Source organism: Molothrus ater, chromosome 12 (assembly GCF_012460135.2).
Source record: "Molothrus ater isolate BHLD 08-10-18 breed brown headed cowbird chromosome 12, BPBGC_Mater_1.1, whole genome shotgun sequence".
Classification (NCBI taxonomy): domain Eukaryota; kingdom Metazoa; phylum Chordata; class Aves; order Passeriformes; family Icteridae; genus Molothrus; species Molothrus ater.
In genome coordinates this window covers 17,482,889-17,501,802 of record NC_050489.2, presented here as the reverse complement: position 1 = coordinate 17,501,802, position 18,914 = coordinate 17,482,889, and the positions used below count along the sequence as shown (strand labels likewise).

General features: G+C 40.9%; 1 protein-coding gene across 2 annotated transcripts in view; it reads right to left on the bottom strand.

Moving 5' to 3' along the window:
* The window catches only part of CDH13 (cadherin 13), a 449,240-nt gene that overhangs the window by 27,288 nt on the left and 403,038 nt on the right, over positions 1-18,914 (bottom strand). For both annotated transcript variants that reach the window (XM_036390362.2, XM_036390361.1), the window contains exons 9-10: positions 18,250-18,432; positions 17,033-17,286 (exon numbers count right to left, since the gene is read on the bottom strand). In XM_036390362.2, the coding sequence (XP_036246255.1) occupies positions 17,033-17,286; positions 18,250-18,432 (437 nt within the window). The remainder of the gene's footprint in view (positions 1-17,032; positions 17,287-18,249; positions 18,433-18,914) is intronic.

Here is an 18,914-nt window from a genome sequence, read left to right as displayed (position 1 = left end):
GGAGTCAGACAATGAATTCACCAGGTCTGGGGGAGGTAGTGACACCCAGCCCTGTTTGCACACTCTTGTTCTGCACTGTGGGATCTGGAGCTTCCTCCTCCTGCTGATTAAATTCAGCCACATCCACGGTGCCTCAGTCAGAGTTTGGGAATGCTGTCTTCAAGATGCCTCGATATGAAATTCCTTGGTGTGCTTTTCCCCCTTTCATCAGCACAAATATTCACCCCCCAAAACTGGAGATGTTTAGAGAGATTGTGGATTTTACACACCAGGAACTTCCCTGAGATTGACTGAAGCAATAAATAAAAGAATGTTCATGATTAGGGCCTAATTCTATACAAAGTTAAATATATTAAGTAAAGAACAACCCAGAGCTGAATTAACTGACACCAATTCCCCCTCCAATTAAAAGTGTTTATAGTTTAAACCAAAACTCCAATCATATAATCAATACCTGGGATAATAACCTGTTTATCTTTTTTGTAGTGAATTGTTATAGGTCATAAACCACCATACAACCTTTTATAGGCATTTTAAATTACCAGTAATTGACATGGAACCTGTTATTATTTAATGGGTCTGTGCCAAGGCAGTACCTCACTGTGGCATTCACCTGAAAGTGAATTCACCTGAAATTCCTGTGTGATAATGTTGCAAAAAAAAATTAAAAATTATCATTACAAATACGAGGGAATAAGCAAAAACAAGACATTATTGAGGGGGTAAAAAAAAAGGTAAAATGAAATAAAGTTACAGCCTCTAACAAAGTGCTGACAGACAGCCCTGCCAATGCTGCTGCTTTTTACCACAACTTTGCTTCAGGCTTGAAAAATGAAATTTCTTGGGGGCTGCTGAGCCTGACTGTGGTGCACAGGAATATTCAGGCAGAGCGAGCATCAAAACTTCAGCATATGCAGCCAGGAAAAATTACACATCTTTATGAGCTCTTATGATGTCAAAATAAGTTAAAGAGCAGATCTGGCAACCAGAAACTTTTGGAATTTATGCAGAAAAAGAGATAAATAGAGAAAATAGTTGGGTTATTAATGCTGGCAAAAAGGTAACTCAGAGTTTCAGCAGTGGCTTCCCCAGGAGCAGAAATTATCCCCTAGGGAATATGTGGGAAAGAATCAAAGGAAAGCATTAGTGCACAGTGAGATGTTCCATCAGCCCAACACGTCCTTCCTCCTAATAGCCATTTAAACATTAATCAATACCTCAGCTTTATCTCCCACAAAAATCAGTGCCTGGAAGAGAAACAATGCAGATCATTTCATTTCACTTCTTTGTTTCTTCTTTTATTGTTGTTTTTATAACTTTGCCACAAAGGTATGCGCAAAAATATGGAACAAGGGCAGCCTAAACAATCCCTAGTCTATTGTAAAACTGCAAATTCTCAATTAACCCCGAAACCATTTCAGAAGATTCAACACTTCTAAAGTAATGAGAATGTAAAATGGATTGTATTATCTTCCCTGATTGCTCTACAAAGCACTGTTGGCTGTGCAAATAAAAACCTGGATTGTATAACCTGTGATTTGGCACAGGATATTGTAAAAGTAGCACTTTGTCTTTCCCACCACATTTTTACTTATTGTAAGAGCATATTGCAGTACATTTGATTGGTTTTTGTTCCATTTGTTGAGGGCTCTGCTAGCAAAGGTTTAGAATGGACCCATCATAAAAACCATGATAAAAATAGAAGTTTCCAATGCAAAGATTCACTTCCCACTTTTGACTTTGGTGGGATCTGATTGCACAGCAGCTTTTATAATCAGACCATTTTTTAGGTGGTTAAACATGAACTTTTCTGGATGTACCTGCTGCATCTTCACTCCTGAGCACAGGGATGTATCAGATATGCAGAGAGTTGTGCTCTCTGCTGTGCCAATTACTCTTTAGTTTGGTTTTATTCTGCTTTGCAGCACTGCAATTTAGTGCTGCTCGTGGAGTTTATTTCATTGTGTTTTTTTAAAAAAAATTTAAACTGTGCCAACAGCTCCCAGCTCCCAAGGGCTTGTGTGACAAGAGGGAAGGGAAGGTGGGTGTAGCATGTGCTGACTGTGATCTCCTGGTTGGGTTCATGTCCTGGTGCTGTCTCAGGCAGGTATTGCAAAGGGAGCAGCAAAAGCAGCTCCCTCAGACTGGAAATTGTCTGTCCCAATGTTCCAGTGCACACCTGAAACACAGAGCTCCAAAGAGACACAGAGAGGCTATGGATGCACAGCAGAGCACAAATCAGAATTTGCAGTTGGTGCAAAACTAAAATAGAGAAGCAGATATATGGAAATTATTTAAAATTTATGAACAGCTTTGCATCAAGGCTGGTTGAAAAATCATGAGGCACTAACCCTGGGAAAAGTTCAGAGTTTTTTGGGAGAGACTGATGCAGCAATTACAGCACAAATACCCACACCCAGGGAAGCACTGGTGCTTCTCAGAGAAAGATAAAAAACCATCCCAAAATATAAGTGCAACATTAAAAACCTGGATGAAAACTCTATTGTGCTCTATATAGGGATGACATAATGCAGAGTTTTAGAGATCAGCCTGCTTCCCATGGAGCTCCCTCTTCTCTACTGTGCTCTCATTACCTTTTGCCTGCACTAATTAGGGCAGCATATGGCACCAGGAGGAGCAGAAAGGGAACCTTATTGCAGCACAGCAATTCTCCAGCTGAACCACACTCCACACTCATTACTGGGGACACACTGCAATTTTTCTGCTTTTTTGGCCATGAGATAACAAAGGTGTTCCTCCTCCCAGGCTGGGTTAAAAGCTTTGGGGAGGGCAAAACCCATATATATATGTGTGTATATATATATATATATATATATATATATATATGCTGGGAATGTACATCTATATATGTGTATATATTTTTTATATAAATTAATATATAATATATTTTTATATATTATACACATATATATATGCTGGGAATGTACATCTATATATGTGTATATATTTTTATATAAATTAATATATGATATGTTTTTATATATTATACATATATATATGCTGGGAATGTACATCTATATATGTGTATATATTTTTATATAAATTAATATATGATATATTTTTATATATTATACATATATATATGTATATTCCCAGCCTTGCACAGCTGGGTCTCGAATCCCTATCCTATGTGAAATGAACAATAAAAGCAATTCTCTAATGTATATTAGAGTAATGTCACTATACTGACATTTGATTTTGTAAAGATCATTTTGATACAGCTTCCAGGATTGTGTTGTTTTGGGTTTGTTTGTTTTTTTTTTTTTTGTTGTTGTTTGGGTTTTTTGTTGTTTTATTTTTGTTTGGTTTTTTGTTTTGTTTTTTTTCTTTTTTTTGTTTGTTTTTGTTTGGTTTTTTTTTTTAATTTTAAAACATTTGTGGCATTAAAGCCATTGGAACAATGCTGTTGGAGCAGTTGTGGGCTTTCATTTTCCAAGGCCAGGCTGGATGGGGTCTGGAGCATCCTGGTCCAGTGGTGACATCCCTGCCAGCGGCAGGGGGCTGGAATGAGATGATCTTTATGAGATGATCTTTAAGGGCTCTTCCAACCCAAACCTTTCTGTTATTCTGTGATTCACTTTTTAAATTTTTTTTTTTCCAGATACTGATAAACAATGTGGATTGATCAGATGCATTAATTCCGAGGTGTAGGTGAATACAGGGGTTTGGATTCCATTTTGTACTCAGATATAAAACCACTGCCTGAGAGATTCTGGCCCTGGAGGAGGTTCCTGAGGGAAGGGTTTGCAGGCTGTGCCTCTCTGCAGGCAGGGTTTGCTCCTGTCTGCATCTGCAGAAAACCAAGCACCCATCTCCCCCATCTCAGCTAAAAGATTCCTCATCTCAGCTTTGTTTTGTTTGTCACATCAGGGGTTTAACAGGCTGGCTTTCATCACACCCTCAATCTCCAATGATACCATCAAAACAGGATGAAAAATCAGATGAAATTCAGTTTGTAGTCCCCCGCCACTGAGAAATGTCAAATGAGAAAATGGTTGACTAATTAGCTATTTGTGTGGAGAAATAATGGTGTAAACCCCTTGGTAAACGTGAAGAAAGGAACAGGAGAGTCATTGCAACTCGAATAATAAAATAAATCCAATCTCAAAACCTACAACAATTAATCAAATCAAAATAATAAAACTGTATGAATGAGGTGGTTAAATAAAATATTCTGGAAATGAAAATATTTTTCATTATTATTGTACAGTCTTTCAAACTTTGTGCTGAAACCTAATTTTCTCTTTTTCTTTCCTTTGGGGCAAAAAACCCTCTAGAAGCTGAGGTGTGGAAAAAAAAAAGAGTAAAAAATCCACAAACTCATTTATGTGTGTTTTAATCAGAAGTGATTAGGGCTATGGTTAAATGAAGCCAGAGGCCATAACTATCAGAATTATTCCTAAAGCTAGGGAATAATACACCATATCTGGGACTAACACACTGGTATAATCAGGTTGCTACTGTTAGAATAATTGTCAACACATGCAAATCAGTAAAAGTTTTCTCATTGTAGCAATTGTGCCTCAAAAGCTAATCAGCATCAGATGAGCTTCAGGGCCTTTTACAAACTACCCAGAGAAGGATTTTGGCAGCAAAACTCTATCAAAGTTTCTGCACACGCCTGCTCTTTGTGCCTGTGCTCCCACTGCAAATCCATTGGATGCTCAAGAACTGCCCTGGTAGCTCTTGAAAAACTGGGAAATTTTTGAAAGAGCCCAGCAGACCCAGCAGTGAAATGGCAGTATTGAACACAGCTGGGAAACAGCACATTTTCCAGCTTCTCCAGTTCTCTTTTTCCCTAAGGGAGGGGCAGAAAGGAGGTTGGAAGTGGCTCAGGAGGGGAAGTTTTAATCTGTCAGGATCAATAGAGCTCTGCTGGACTGTGGCTGCTCCCAGGCAAGGATTGCTCTGGCAGCTTCCAGGGAGCCCCAGCTGTGCCCTGGCTGATACCAAAGTCCCACAGGAACCCCTGGCCTAGAAACAGCTCCCAAAACAGCTCCCAAAAGGGCAGGGCAGGGCAGAGCAGCACTGTTCACATCCTCATCCTGCAGCCAAATATGATCCAAACCCACCCAAATATGCACCCAAACAGCTCCCAGCCCTGGCCACCATTGACCCTGGGGCTCATCTCTTCAAGAATATGGATCCAAATATGGATCCAAATATGGATCCAAACACACCCAAATATGCACCCAAACAGCTCCCAGCCCTGGCCACCATTGACCCTGGGGCTCATCTCTTCAAGAATATGGATCCAAATATGGATCCAAATATGGATCCAAACACACCCAAATATGCACCCAAACAGCTCCCAGCCCTGGCCACCATTGACCCTGGGGCTCATCTCTTCAAGAATATGGATCCAAATATGGATCCAAATATGGATCCAAACACACCCAAATATGCACCCAAACAGCTCCCAGCCCTGGCCACCATTGACCCTGGGGCTCATCTCTTCAAGAATATGGATCCAAATATGGATCCAAATATGGATCCAAACCCACCCAAATGTGCACCCAAACAGCTCCCAGCCCTGGCCACCATTGACTCTGGGGCTCATCTCTTCAAGAATATGGATCCAAATATGGATCCAAACCCACCCAAATGTGCACCCAAACAGCTCCCAGCCCCATTACACCCATGAAGTACATACAAGCTAGGAAAAAACCCCAAAATCTCAATTTAAAACTTATTATTAGTCAGGACTAAATGTGCTTTTTCTTCACATTATCAGGTGGGAATATAATTTTTCCTTGGATATTATGTACTCACATTATTAACCATGGTACTGAACCTCTCACCTCCCCTTTCCTTTTCTTGTTATTGATGTTACAAGGCTGGAAAGTGTTTTTTTATTGATGGGTATTAATTTTATTTTCTGCTTGATATCCACTGCATTCAGTGCACACAAATACAGTGCCCTGGGAATTGAATGTATTTAATCTCATAAGATTCTGCTATGTCCAAGTGACTTCATGCTGTTTGACCCTGGTTGGACACCCAGGAGTTAAACTTCTCTCACCCTTTTCCCTTGTCTTTTGGGATCTGAATGTTTTGCCAGCTTCAATGCAGGCCCAGAGCATCATTGTGAGGTGAATTCTAACATTTCAATTTGACAGACAAAAAACTGGAAGCCTCAAAACCTGCAAAACTAAAAGAATCTGGGGTTTTTTCCCCCTCTGAAATGACAGAAGCTTTCATGAAAAGGCTCACCTGGCTGCACAAAGAAGGACTTGTTCAAAAGCACAGTTATACAAAGATTAAAGCCATTAGGGGCTTTTCCTTCTTTTTCTTTTTCCTTGCACTTCAAAACCAAAATTCTGCAGCAGTTTCCATGAGTTTGCTGACTTAACACCCCTGACATGGACATGTGCAAAACTGAGACAGTGCTGTTTTCTTTCTGGGCTAAAATGTTTTTTAAACACCGGTTAATAGCTTAGAAGCTTCCAGGGCCAGAATCTGCATACCTCGCTCCCCTACTATAGAAAATTTTGTTATTTTAGTCCTGAAACATTATCAGATGAAAGCTGGGGCTGCATTTGTGTAAAATCCTACCAAGGAGCCAGGGCTGAATCTCCAGAGAGGCTGGGCCTTAGGAAATGAGAATTCTTGTGGAAATTTCCCATGGGCAAGAGGAAACATTTCTCTGCCAGACCCATTAAAACAGGGAATTTGTGTAAAAATTCAGGGTTTGGAGAACACAGTGAAATCTGGGTGAGGAGGGTTGGTATCTCCAAGGTGATGTGGAGCTGAGCACGACCCAGAGGAGCTGCCCAAGGGATGCCATGGATGACAATTATCTGGCTCTGTGTAAAGCAGGCCTGCATGTCTCTGTAGGCATATTTACCTAGAGTATAATGGTCAGAAAATCAGGAAGAAGTCAGTCCCTAATGCAGTAATTCACATTTGAACCAAGACTGAATCTGCAGGCTTACTGCTGCTTAACAAAGTGCATAATTTCACTCTTACTCAGAAACTATTTTGCAGAAATTGGCATCCTTATTACAAAGTTAATAGAAAAAAATTCCAATTGAACTCTACAAGGCGTTTTTCCTATTACAGTAACATTGCAGAGCTCCATTTAGTAAAAATGAGTGCTTAACCCTTCTGACAATTTCTTCACTGAACTTCAATTCCACTCCAAGAATAACCAGCAGTGAGCCTGAAAGGAGATGGGGCCTTTGTACCTTGAAATGCACAGGCTGGGGCTGCCTTGCCACTGGGCAAGGCTGTGAACACAGGACAGGAGTTCTGTGTGTTGGGAAAGCTCCTACTCCCACATGGAAAACAACTCCCAGATCCAGCAGGAATAGGAATACAACAGGAATTCTGTGTATTTGGGAAAGCTCCTGCTCCCACATGGAAAACAACTCCCAGATTCAGCAGGAATAGGAATACAACAGGGATTCTGTGTATTGGGAAAGATCCTGCTCCCACATGGAAAACAACTCCCAGATTCAGCAGGAATAGGAATACAACAGGGATTCTGTGTATTGGGAAAGATCCTACTTCCACATGGAAAACAACTCCCAGATTCAATAGGAATACAACACGAATTCTGTGTATTGTGAAGGATCCTGCTTCCACATGGAAAACAAGTCCCAGATTCAGCAGGAATAGGAATACAACAGGAATTCTGTGTATTTGGGAAAGCTTCTGTTCCCACATGGAAACCTATTCCCAGATTCAGTAGGAATACCACAGAAATTCTGTGTATTGTGAAGGATCCTGCTCCCACATGGAAACCTATTCCCAGATTCAGTAGGAATACAACAGGAATTCTGTGTATTTGGGAAAGCTCCTGCTCCCACATGGAAAACAACTCTGAGATTCAGTAGGAATACCACAGTAATTCTGTGTATTGTGAAGGATCCTGCTCCCACATGGAAAACAACTCCCAGATTCAGCAGGAATAGGAATAAAACAGAAATTCTGTGTATTTGGGAAAGCTTCTGTTCCCACGTGGAAACCTATTCCCAGATTCAGCAGGAATAGGAATACAACAGGAATTCTGTGTATTTGGGAAAGGTCCTGCTCCCACATGGAAACCTATTCCCAGATTCAGGAGGAATACAACAGGAATTCTGTGTATTTGGGAAAGATCCTACTCCCAGATGGAAAACAACTCCCAGATTCAGCAGGAATAGGAATACAACAGGAATTCTGTGCATTTGGGAAAGCTTCTGCTCCCACATGGAAAACAACTCCCAGATTCAGTAGGAATACAACAGGAATTCTGTGCATTTGGGAAAGCTTCTGCTCCCACATGGAAAACAACTGCCAGATTCAGTGGGAGTTTTGCCACTGAATTGGAAGTGCCCATGATTTATCCTATCCTTAGTCTGGAGATGGTAAATTAATAAAACATGGCCAGAATGTGCCAGACAACATCTGCTCAGTGCCATCCAAGATCTGTACTTGCTTTAAAGACACAAGAGCTGAATTGCTTAATTAGACACTTTCCCTCCATGGCACCAATCTTCCCAGAAATCTTTGATTTCAGTGCTTGGTTTTGCAGCTTTTGCCATCATGTAAAACACCACTGGTCCCTGGAGCTCCAATCCCACTTCTAAGCAGCCCAAATAAATTTCTATCAAAGCACCACTGAAAGCTGTAACTACACACAGATGATCAAACCCAGCTGAGTGAGACTCCAGAATTCAATAGCTTTAAAATATTAAGAGAAATTCATACCACCCTTTTCCCCATCAACACAACTCAAACTCACACTGTCCTCAAACTTGATAGCTAACTTATTATAATCAAGATACTCTTTACTTCTTCCAGAGACAAAATCCTGCCTTTTCTGAGGCTAGAAGAGAGCAGTAATGACAAAGTGAGTTATTGTCTGGATCTGCCTTCCACTGCAAGCATAACTTGTGACTGATAGATCCTATTGTTACATTTCTCAAGAAGATCTGCAATATTGTTTAGGCAGTGACATGAAAAATGTGCCCTATAATTTCACAGTTCACAGCCATTCATTCTGAGTGCTGACACGGTTGAAATCATAATGTGGCATAATATTGTTATGCAGGATAAAGACAGAGGGTCTAATTAAACTCCCCTTAAATGCTACATTCATCCTTATTAATCAAGAATTCAGGATTCTAAAGGTAATATCAAGGCAAGTTGAAATAGGTGACTGGGGCTTATTTGACTTCATGGAAACACAGATTTTTCAATGCTATCATCCACAGCTTTAATATCAACATATTAAGTATGATTTATGCCAACAGAGTGGAGCAGTGGAAAATTTTAAGAACAGGATCTTTTGACAAGTATTGTCAGGAGTGATGAAGTTTAGCTTCAGGTAGCTGGGTTCTGGGCAAAACTATGAATCATGGATTGAGAATTCCTGGGCCCCCTGCTTTAGATAGCCTTTAATAATTTAATTCAGACACTTTTGCTATTTCAGAGACCAATAAAGGAGAGAGAGGCTGGTTTTTTTTTTTCCTCCCCTCAGGAAAGAGACACAGTTTTTCAGAACTCAGTCTCACTCAGTCTGGGTGAAAATTTTCCCCCTGCTCTGGAGAGGACAAGGAAATAATGCTATGCCAACCTGTTTATGTACATTAACCTTTCCCCAGACCTTGGGAACTGCTAGGAAGAGCCAAGAGTCCAGAGAAGATAAGACATGAGCATAGACAAGGCAAGCAGGGAGGCTCCCTCCCCTCCCAGCAAGGCAAAAACCGCTGGAACAAAGCTCAGCCCCAGCTGGGGAGCTGGGACTGGCCTCAAGCACTGAAATTTAATATCCACAACAGCAGAAAGAACAGGTCAAACATCTGCCCCAACAGAGAATATCAGTGAAAAGAGGGCAAAAAGAAGCACCAGGGGAGCCTTGGGGGTGTCCCTGAGCATGAGAGGCTCTGGAAGCAGTGGGGGATCAGTGGTGCCAGGGACCCTGCCCTGCCTGCTTGGTGCTGAATTAAAGCAGCCAGGGAACGCCTGTGAGCAGCACAGGGACTGCCAGGGCTGGGGAGGCAGCTGTCAACATCTGCTCACAGCTGGGGAAAGCACTCTGCACTCTGTTATGGGAGCTGGCAGAGGGGCACTGGCTCTCCTGGATGGGCAGCATCAGGTGCTGTGCACAGATTTTAGAGTCAGCTTTGGCAGATGTTTCAATTCTCTCAGCACTGGAGTTTAATTCCAGCCATTTGTTCTCTTCTGTCCCACCTCTGTAGCTCCCACCTGAGATTTTTTTTTTAATTTTCTTTGTTTTTATTTGTTTTTTTTAATCAGCTGCTTCCTGCACATTAGCTCAGTGTTGGTGATAAATCCAGGTACAAACCACCTTCTGCACAGGGAAAATGGGGCTGATTTGGCTCCGTTTTCCCCCTTCCAGAGTTACATCAGTGTGGTTCTGGGTGTGAGAGGAGAATAAAGGAGGCACAGTACAGCTCCAGAAACAATTTTGCTGCTTTCCCTAATGCTGAAGGCCTAAAGAGTTTGCTGTATGGGGAAAGAGGAGTCATTTACTTTGCTCAATAAACAAAAAGTGGAAGTCAGTTTGGTCGAACTGCCAAAAAACAAAAATCAAAATGCAAGTTTTACTATTTTTTTCCTTCAGATATCAATTCTATGATGGTAAAATACAAACATCACAATAATGACCCACTCAGATAGTATGAACACCTTCAAGGAGCAGTGTCAGTAAAAAGTGTGCTGTGCAAAATGCTCTTGAGCCAGTGGCCACTGAGGACCTGCAGTTACAGCAGAGGGTGAGGGAAGTGCCCAAGTCCATCCTTCCAGAGCTGATTAAATCTCCTCTTTCCTGGCATTGTTTGCTGGACACCTCAATACCCACAGCTCCCCAGAGCTGGTGTTTCTGTGTTTCAGAGTTCACAAAGACAGAAGTGAAAAAACCTTTCATTGCTTCAAGCAGATTCTGTCTCTCCCTGCCTTTCCATCTAACTTAAAAAAGAGAAAGGAAGAGAAAAAACCCAGCGTACACTGCTCAATACACAGCAACTTCAGATCCAGAGATGCACTACAAATTCCCAGTGGCTGGGTTCAGGCAGGCCATCAATAAAACTGCAGAGCCAACTTGAGATGCTCCTGGGTATAACTTACAGTGAAAAACTCTGCTGCTGCATGCTGAGAGCATGGCTCAGCCATTCATTTGTAACAATGGAGCTATTCTCCTGTCTGCACAAGGAAAACAAATCTCCTGTTGTTAGGAATCAAAGACAAGTCCTTCAGACTCTAGGAGACATATTTAACCATGACTAAGTGTGCTGCTTCCTAAGCATTCACTCTTTAAGTCTTCCTATCCCTCTCTCATTATGTAGTACTTCTGGAAGTGATTGGAGTGTATCCCAAAAAAGCGAATTTATTGACCTTCACCAGCAACAAAAGTGCTTTAAAAAGGCTTGATGTGCAACAAAGTATGCAAAATTGATCCCTTAAGTGGTTGTGAGCAATGTGATGTGAAGCCTCATCCTTGTTCACAGGGGGTTCAGGATTTCTGGAAAAATCCTGGCAAGAGACATGAAAAAGGCTTTTTGAATTGTCTTTGTGATTCATGGCTTATGCATTCTCTGTGTGGAAGGGTGGGGATAGGCAGGCAAGGAAAGGAACAGAATAAACCTCACTTTTTCCAGAGAATTCTCCTTCGTTTTCTCAACCATTTGAGATTTGGGAGAAATTTACTGAGCTATGAATTCATTTCAGTGTAGTTTCAGCACTATTTCATAGCATTTCAGGCAGCCATTTTATTTTATTTATACATTTTTTGGCCAAAGATCATGGCTACCATCACTTAGGGGTTGCAACATTTCCACTGATTTCCACCACAGACACCAAAGTCAGGATGATCTTATCTAAAACAAAACAGCAGAAACTCCTGTTCAAAGGCGTTGGCCAGCCCATCACCCAGAGGCTCTTGGTGAGGGGACAAACCATGCACAGAATCATCCAGGCTGCAAGAGACCCTTGAGATCCAACTCAGAAACTGCATCCAGACACTCTTGGACACTTCCAGACCGGCCTCCACCACCTCCCTGAGCAGATTGTTCTGGTACCTGACCACTCTTGCAGGGAATTTTTTCATTTTTCAGTGTCTAATCTGAAAAACTCCGGGAAAATGAATGCTCTCTCTCTCCTCTCATCCTTTCACTGGAGACTTTACAAAAGAGACTCACTACAACCTCCTTCAAGGCAGCAAAACCCACAACCACTCTTAATTCAGCTGGGTTCAGCCTCCTCCTTCCCCTGCTCTGATGCTCCAGCATGAAACCTCATTAATGCTTCGTTTGCAGCACAGAAAAATGCAATTTCTATCAAGAAAAACAGAGTCTGTCCCCTCCCAGACAGAGCAGTAGCTGTTATTTGGAAATGCTGACAATAATAAATGACTTTGCTCCTATTTCCAGACGTGGAAACAATGTCCCTGTGCTTCCAGGAGCCACCTGTACCATGTGGGGTAGCTTGCTATAAACATTATACATAAATATTACACATAAATCTGTACCTTATTTGCATACAGAGCTTCAGATATCCCTGCAGTCTTTCATGTGCCCATGAAACTCAGATCAGTTTGGGTTCTAAGTTCTCCAGCTTCAAATGCTGCATTTTAATTCTACTTAATGAATTAGATATGCTTTAGAGCTGTAATAAACTTTTCTTATGAAGATATTTCTGAAGCATTGAGTCACATTGCTCACTGAGAATAAACAATATGTTTACATAAATAATTTAAAATCCAAGAGCACAGTAGGTAATAAAAATATATTGCCATGATAAGCCACGAAACCAGAAAACAATACTGCTCTAATTAAAAATTACAAATACACTGCAGTAAACAACTTATTTGCACGTAGTTAAAAGTTTAACTGTTGAATATTCTGCACTTGTTGAATCCTAAAAAGGGAAAAAATACTGAAACCAATCTCTTCACACAGTCAAATATTGAGAACCATAACTGTGTTTAATTAAGATCTACTGTTAATAACGGGTTTCAGAGTGAGGTTCTTCTTTTAATTTCCCAAGGTAGAAAATGTTATTAAATTTGGCCTTTAACTTCTCATTGACATGTACACTTAAAACTTCTGATTAAAATTTCAGAGGTTGGGAAGAAGTACCCAAAATTAAACTCTCAAATCTGGCACAAAAATAACAATGGTCCCTGATTAAGAAATCAAATTTCAGAAACTTCATTACTGTTCTATTAATAAATTGTTGGGTTATAATTAAAATGGGGCCTGCTGGATTTCTTTCATTTTTTTAATAGAAAAGATGGAAACTGGAGAGAGATTTAAATGCTTAAAAAAAGAAGGGAAAAAAAGGGAAAAAGAAAGGTCAATGGATGTGAGAAATGTGACCCAGCTTGAACAGGTTCTTTTTCTTTCTGGCAGCAAGGAGAGTGGAACAAACACAGGTTTCCACCTCTTAATTGCAGGATGAAGCTCCCACCTCTGCCTGGAGTTCCTCTGGAATTTTAGTGCCAATGGAAAGGGAATTTTAGTGCCAATGCACTTTCTGCCACTGGTGTGCAGACCAATGGCCACAGCCCCAGCTCTGGCTTTTGGAGTCTTATTTTTCTCACTGAAACACATTTTTTGCCAGCTTGTTTCAGCTTTGTAATGAAATTCTTCCTCAGCCTGCAAAAACACTTGAAGCTGAAGAATAAGAAGGAAAATTGCTTCAAAAGTACAGCTGTCTTCAGGAAATTTTACAAAGTGAGCCACATTTTTCAGAGATAAGTAATTCGATTCTGATTCAGATCTGCATTGTTCAAAGAATAAATTCAATCTAGTTGCAGACAATGGCAAAAATGCTTTCTCTACTCTTTTTTGTTGGTCTTGAAATGCATTTATCATGTTATATCTAGTAGAGTAACTAAATTTCCTGATTACAAATAATCAGCAGCTCCTTTCTACAAGTCCTATACAGAAAATTAACTAAAAATATCCCTGCAATTGGATATATTTCAGTTGTAACAGGCTGAAAAAAAGAGCCCAAAGCCCACCAACATCACTAATTCCCTGCTGGTCTGCCCATTTTGAAGAGATTTATGCTTTGTTGGGGGTGATGTACACGGTTCACACAGCACAAATCTGACATTCATTGCTTCTTGCAGACAGAACATTGCTCACTCATGATTATTAATGATCAATTAGTCCACAGACTCATTTAGGAGCCTGTGCTGACCCTGCTTGGCTTTTATTTTACCATAGCAAGGACTGATGGCACCATTATTGGAATTGGATTCCACAAATTATTGGAATTATTATTATTATATTATTATCCATTATTATTGGATTCCACAAATTTGGAATCAGGGCTCTATAAAAGTCCTGCATATTGTCCCAGACTCTAAACACACACCTGTCTGTGGGAATGGGAGATAAACATTTCAGCCAGATCCCAAGCAGTGAGTGGTTCTGGCTTTTATACATGGAATTTCACCTTGTCCTTAATTGCAGATGCTGTTCTCATCCCACAGTCTGCCTTTTTCACTGCTGGCACCCAGGTGTTTCAACACCTGTCAGCATTAAAACATCTTTTAAAAATGCTGTTTTATGCTTTCCTGTTATTTTAGCAGTAGGACTGACAGGTATTCAAATTAGCCTTTCCCTGATCCATTCTGCCATTTCCCAGATTTCCATTACATTTGCATCATTTTCCTCTAACTTATACAACCATTTCCCTTTCCATAGTTCCTTTATATGATCATTCCTCATTCCCAGCCCAGACTAGCTTAATTCTGCTCTTCTTTTCTGCACATAACAGGAAAAAAAATCTTGCTTTTGGTTGTAAGCCTTCCATGTTCGCTATGCAGATATAGTAAAACTTCTGGGAAGTTTTACTTCTCTTTATCTTATGATAAAGAGAAGTAAAATTCTCTTTATCTCATGAGTTGGTCAAGATTTGGGGGTTCCTTGGCACCAGGTGTAGTGCACTGTAAAATATGTTTATGTTTCTTAACTGTTTACACCACCCTTAAAGCAAATTGAAGAGTATTCACTGACTCACTGGGTGCCCTTTAAATTCAGGGTCAATGAAGTTTGGAGAAATTCAGCAAAATCAGGAGGTCAAGGGGAAAATTTTGGGTAATAGCTCCTGGATTGTTGCCTTTGCTAATGAAATCCTTACATTTTCATGGCTTTTCTCTCTTAGCATCACACAGTCAGGTGTTCTGTTAATGAATGTTACGTATGAAAATACATAAATTATGGAGAGCATCAATAAATTCATTTCTTAAACTCAGTGCAAAACACAAAGGAAATAAATACTTGCACAAGCCAGGTCCTGAGCAAAGCTGCTGAGGGTCTGACAAACAACAGAAATTCCATCCATAGACAGAAATTTTTGTGTGTGAAATAAGGGGTCTTTGGAACAAAAGCTAAACTTAAGATTAAGAAATTAATCTATAAAGAAATCTATTTATAAAACAAGGGAAATGATGTGCTAAGAATCATCCTGCAGATAAACTGATATTTCTGTGGTAGAAGTTGAAGGAAAAAAAACTGAACTATTAATGTTATTAACAACATTATCTTTGATGCAGAGAACTGAAACTTTTAATTATCTGCCTTGCCTTAAATTCACCTCCTCATCATTCAAATCCGAGTCCTTTGCAGTGACATTTTCACCAAGACTTGCTGCTGACAGAGAACATCTCCAAGATCAGCAGCTTCCCTTATTGTGGGACAGTACACGTGTCAAACCTTCTTTAAGGATTGCACAATCACTGCTAAATAACCCTGTGACAGCAGAGAGAGCTCTGCCTATGGTCTGGATTGACAGAGCCATTGTTCAGCTGCAGCTTTGAAGTCGTTCTCACAAGGAGTTTATCCCCTTTTATATACACTGAGACCTGGGGGAAATGATACTTACAAGGAGAAATGAAAAATTAAACACAGCTGTAGGTTTTAGTGGTAGTGCCTAACCTGTAATTCTCAAATGCTGACAAAAGCTGTCTGGAAAGCCAATTTAGTTTTAGAGAACAAAGTGCTTGTTTTTTTTCATTTTTCAGAGAATCTGAAGCCAAAGGAACAAACCAGGTGGATCAAAATGTAAGATGATGATACCATCGAACACCCAGGTTTGCCCCTTGTGACATGGCACAAGTGTGGGATTATAATATTACAGCACAGAAATAATAATTTATTTTCATTTATCTGGGCAGGGCCAAGTCTTGGTTTCCTTTAGCTTCAGTCTTTCACTGAAATATTTTCTCAGCTCTTGAAAGTACATGGACAGTCATTATTTTACTGAGGGACTTTATAAATGATCATAAACTGATTTAAATCCTGTGTAAAACAGATGCATCACTTCTATAGATATTTAAACTTTCATATATCTTCCCTGGCTCTCATGAAGGAAGAGGAATAAACAAGCAGGTTAAAAGTAATTTTGAAAGTATGTTAAGCCAAGTCTATTCCTTGTGGCACTTGATTGTTCTACTGTAGGAACTTCATGGTGTGGAAAATTATTGTTTCAATAATTTGTGTTTTCAACAAACTGAATCTCTAATTGCAGGACGAAATATAAATTGTAACGTCTTACTAAGTTAAACAGAATTCTGCACTGGCAGGCAAATTCTTGGGCACATTCCCAGTTAGTTGAGGACGAAAATGAGGGGGCACTGTGGTATTCACATTTTCTAGAAGAATCCCTTCACTCAGGATTTTGCTCCTGGGAAGCTGAGAAGCCTCAGAGACAAAGGAAAACAATAATTATCTCATTTGCTTCTCCTGTGTTTTGCTGCTTTGGAATGTGTTTGGAGACTGTTTACCCACAGGTGATTGTTCCATTGGGTTCTGCTGTGAGTTGTTTTCACTCTTTGACCAATCAGGGCCAAGCTGTGCCAGGACTCTGGAGAGAATCGCGTGTTTTCATTATTGTCTTTTTAGCCTTCTGTAAGTATCCTTCCTGTATTCTTTAGCATGGCATTCTTTAACATAATATAGCATCATAAAATAATAAATTAGCCTTCTGGGCACATAGGGTCAGGTTGATCATTCCTTGCTGCCCACCAAATACAAGAGGGCGCTGCTCTCACCTGATGGTCTGGTGCTGCAGCGTGTCGGGGTCGGTGGCGTTCACCGTGAGCACCACGCTGCCCACGGGGATGTTCTCCTGCTTGGTCACTGCCATGGGGTTGGGGTGGAACACGGGGCCCTCGTTGACGTCCTCCACGGTGATCTGCACCGTGGCTGTGGAGCTGGGCCCGTAGGTGATGTCTGGGATCAGCGGGTCTTCGTTCTCCACTTTGATCAGCAGCGTGTGGAAGGCTGAAATCTCATAGTCTAGAGGCTGCAAAGAAGAAGAAGATCAGAGGGCAGAGGTCAAAGATAATGCTTAATGCTTTTTCCTTTAGCCCACAGCAAAACTGCAGGCAGCAGAATTAGCCAGAAAGGGACAAGGACACTCCCTGCACCTGGAGCTTGGTGGGAGTTCAGGATCAGACACACTCAGTTCTGAAGGGCATTGAAGATGATAAACATAATGGGCTTCAAAACCCATGGAGACATCCCCCTGTCCAAGAGCTCACATTTTGCTGCATCCCTCATAGACACAGCTCAGTGCTCATGTATACGTGTTTATTTAGATGCAGCATGTATTTAACAAGCAAATGAGTCACACTCATGACAATAACACAAGCTGCTTTCTCAACTCTTGTCTTGAAATCAAAGGCAAATACATGCACTTGCCTTAAGAGTTGACAATGCCTCTTCTGAAGCCAAAAAGAGGGCATTCTGGCACAGGCAGCAAACAGGGCTATTTTCTTCTTCTTTTTTTTTATTTGTTACATTTGAAACATAGGATTGTTTCATACTAAGACAGGCAATAAATTTTCCTATGAGATATTAGAAACTTGGGACTAATCCACTTCAGAACTGTGGATTCAGTCTGAATCCATGTCCCTTTCTTCCCTGCTACTTGCATGTGTTCTCTGAGTGAGAGCAAAACGGGGGTCTTGAATTCTAATTGTACCTCTAGCAACAAATTTTTGTTGTCAAATCTCACCATTAATTGTGATGCTTACTGCAACCCTGGCTGTTATGTGAGCACAACAGTTAGGGACAGGCAGTCCTTGTGACTAAAAACAAGGTTACTGTGACAGAAGAAGGGGTTACACACACATGGTTTGGACAAGGGCTGGCAGCCAACTTTATATCTTCCAATAACCCATCCCTGCTGTGCCTTGCTTTATGCAGTGAACCCAGGGGATGCACCTGACAGCAAAAATACAGGGCAGGAGGGGATTGCTCTTACCTTGACAACAGAGAGCATTCCCTCATTAGTCTGGGGGTTGGTGTGGATCTCAAAGCTCTGCCCTGGGTTCCCATTGATGATGGAGTAGACAGCTCTCCATGCCCCCGTGGCGGGGTCGTCCCGGTCACCCACAGTTAAATTCACTATTACACCTGTGACCCCCTCCTTCACTGTGGCCTGGAACTGGGAAAAAAACCACACAGGAAATCGTTACTATTTCCACTTAATGACCACACAAAATATCCAAGGCAGCATTAATTATTCACCCCAGCAGGAGGAAGATGGAATCCTCGACCGAAACTTTAAATAATGCATTCTCACTTATGAAATATGAGGTGGCACATTTCAGCTGCTCTCCAGTAATAGATGGCAGATAAGCAGAGATGTGATGGGAATGGAGCTTGGAAAGGTTCTGATCAAAAGAAGACAGTTCAGCTGATATCACTGGAAAGTGAAGCATGAAGAGACCTGCAGTGCTGCACAGCTGCATGTATTCCCAGAAAGGGAACTGAGGGAAGAGGAACCTGCCTTGTTCAGACCACTTCTGCCTCCAAATCCACTTTTATTCACAAATAAATCCAGTTTTGCATTTCGTACTCTTTTTTTCATGAATTATCCCACACCCATTCATTTTTCACTGCACTGTTATCAAGACACAAAACAGG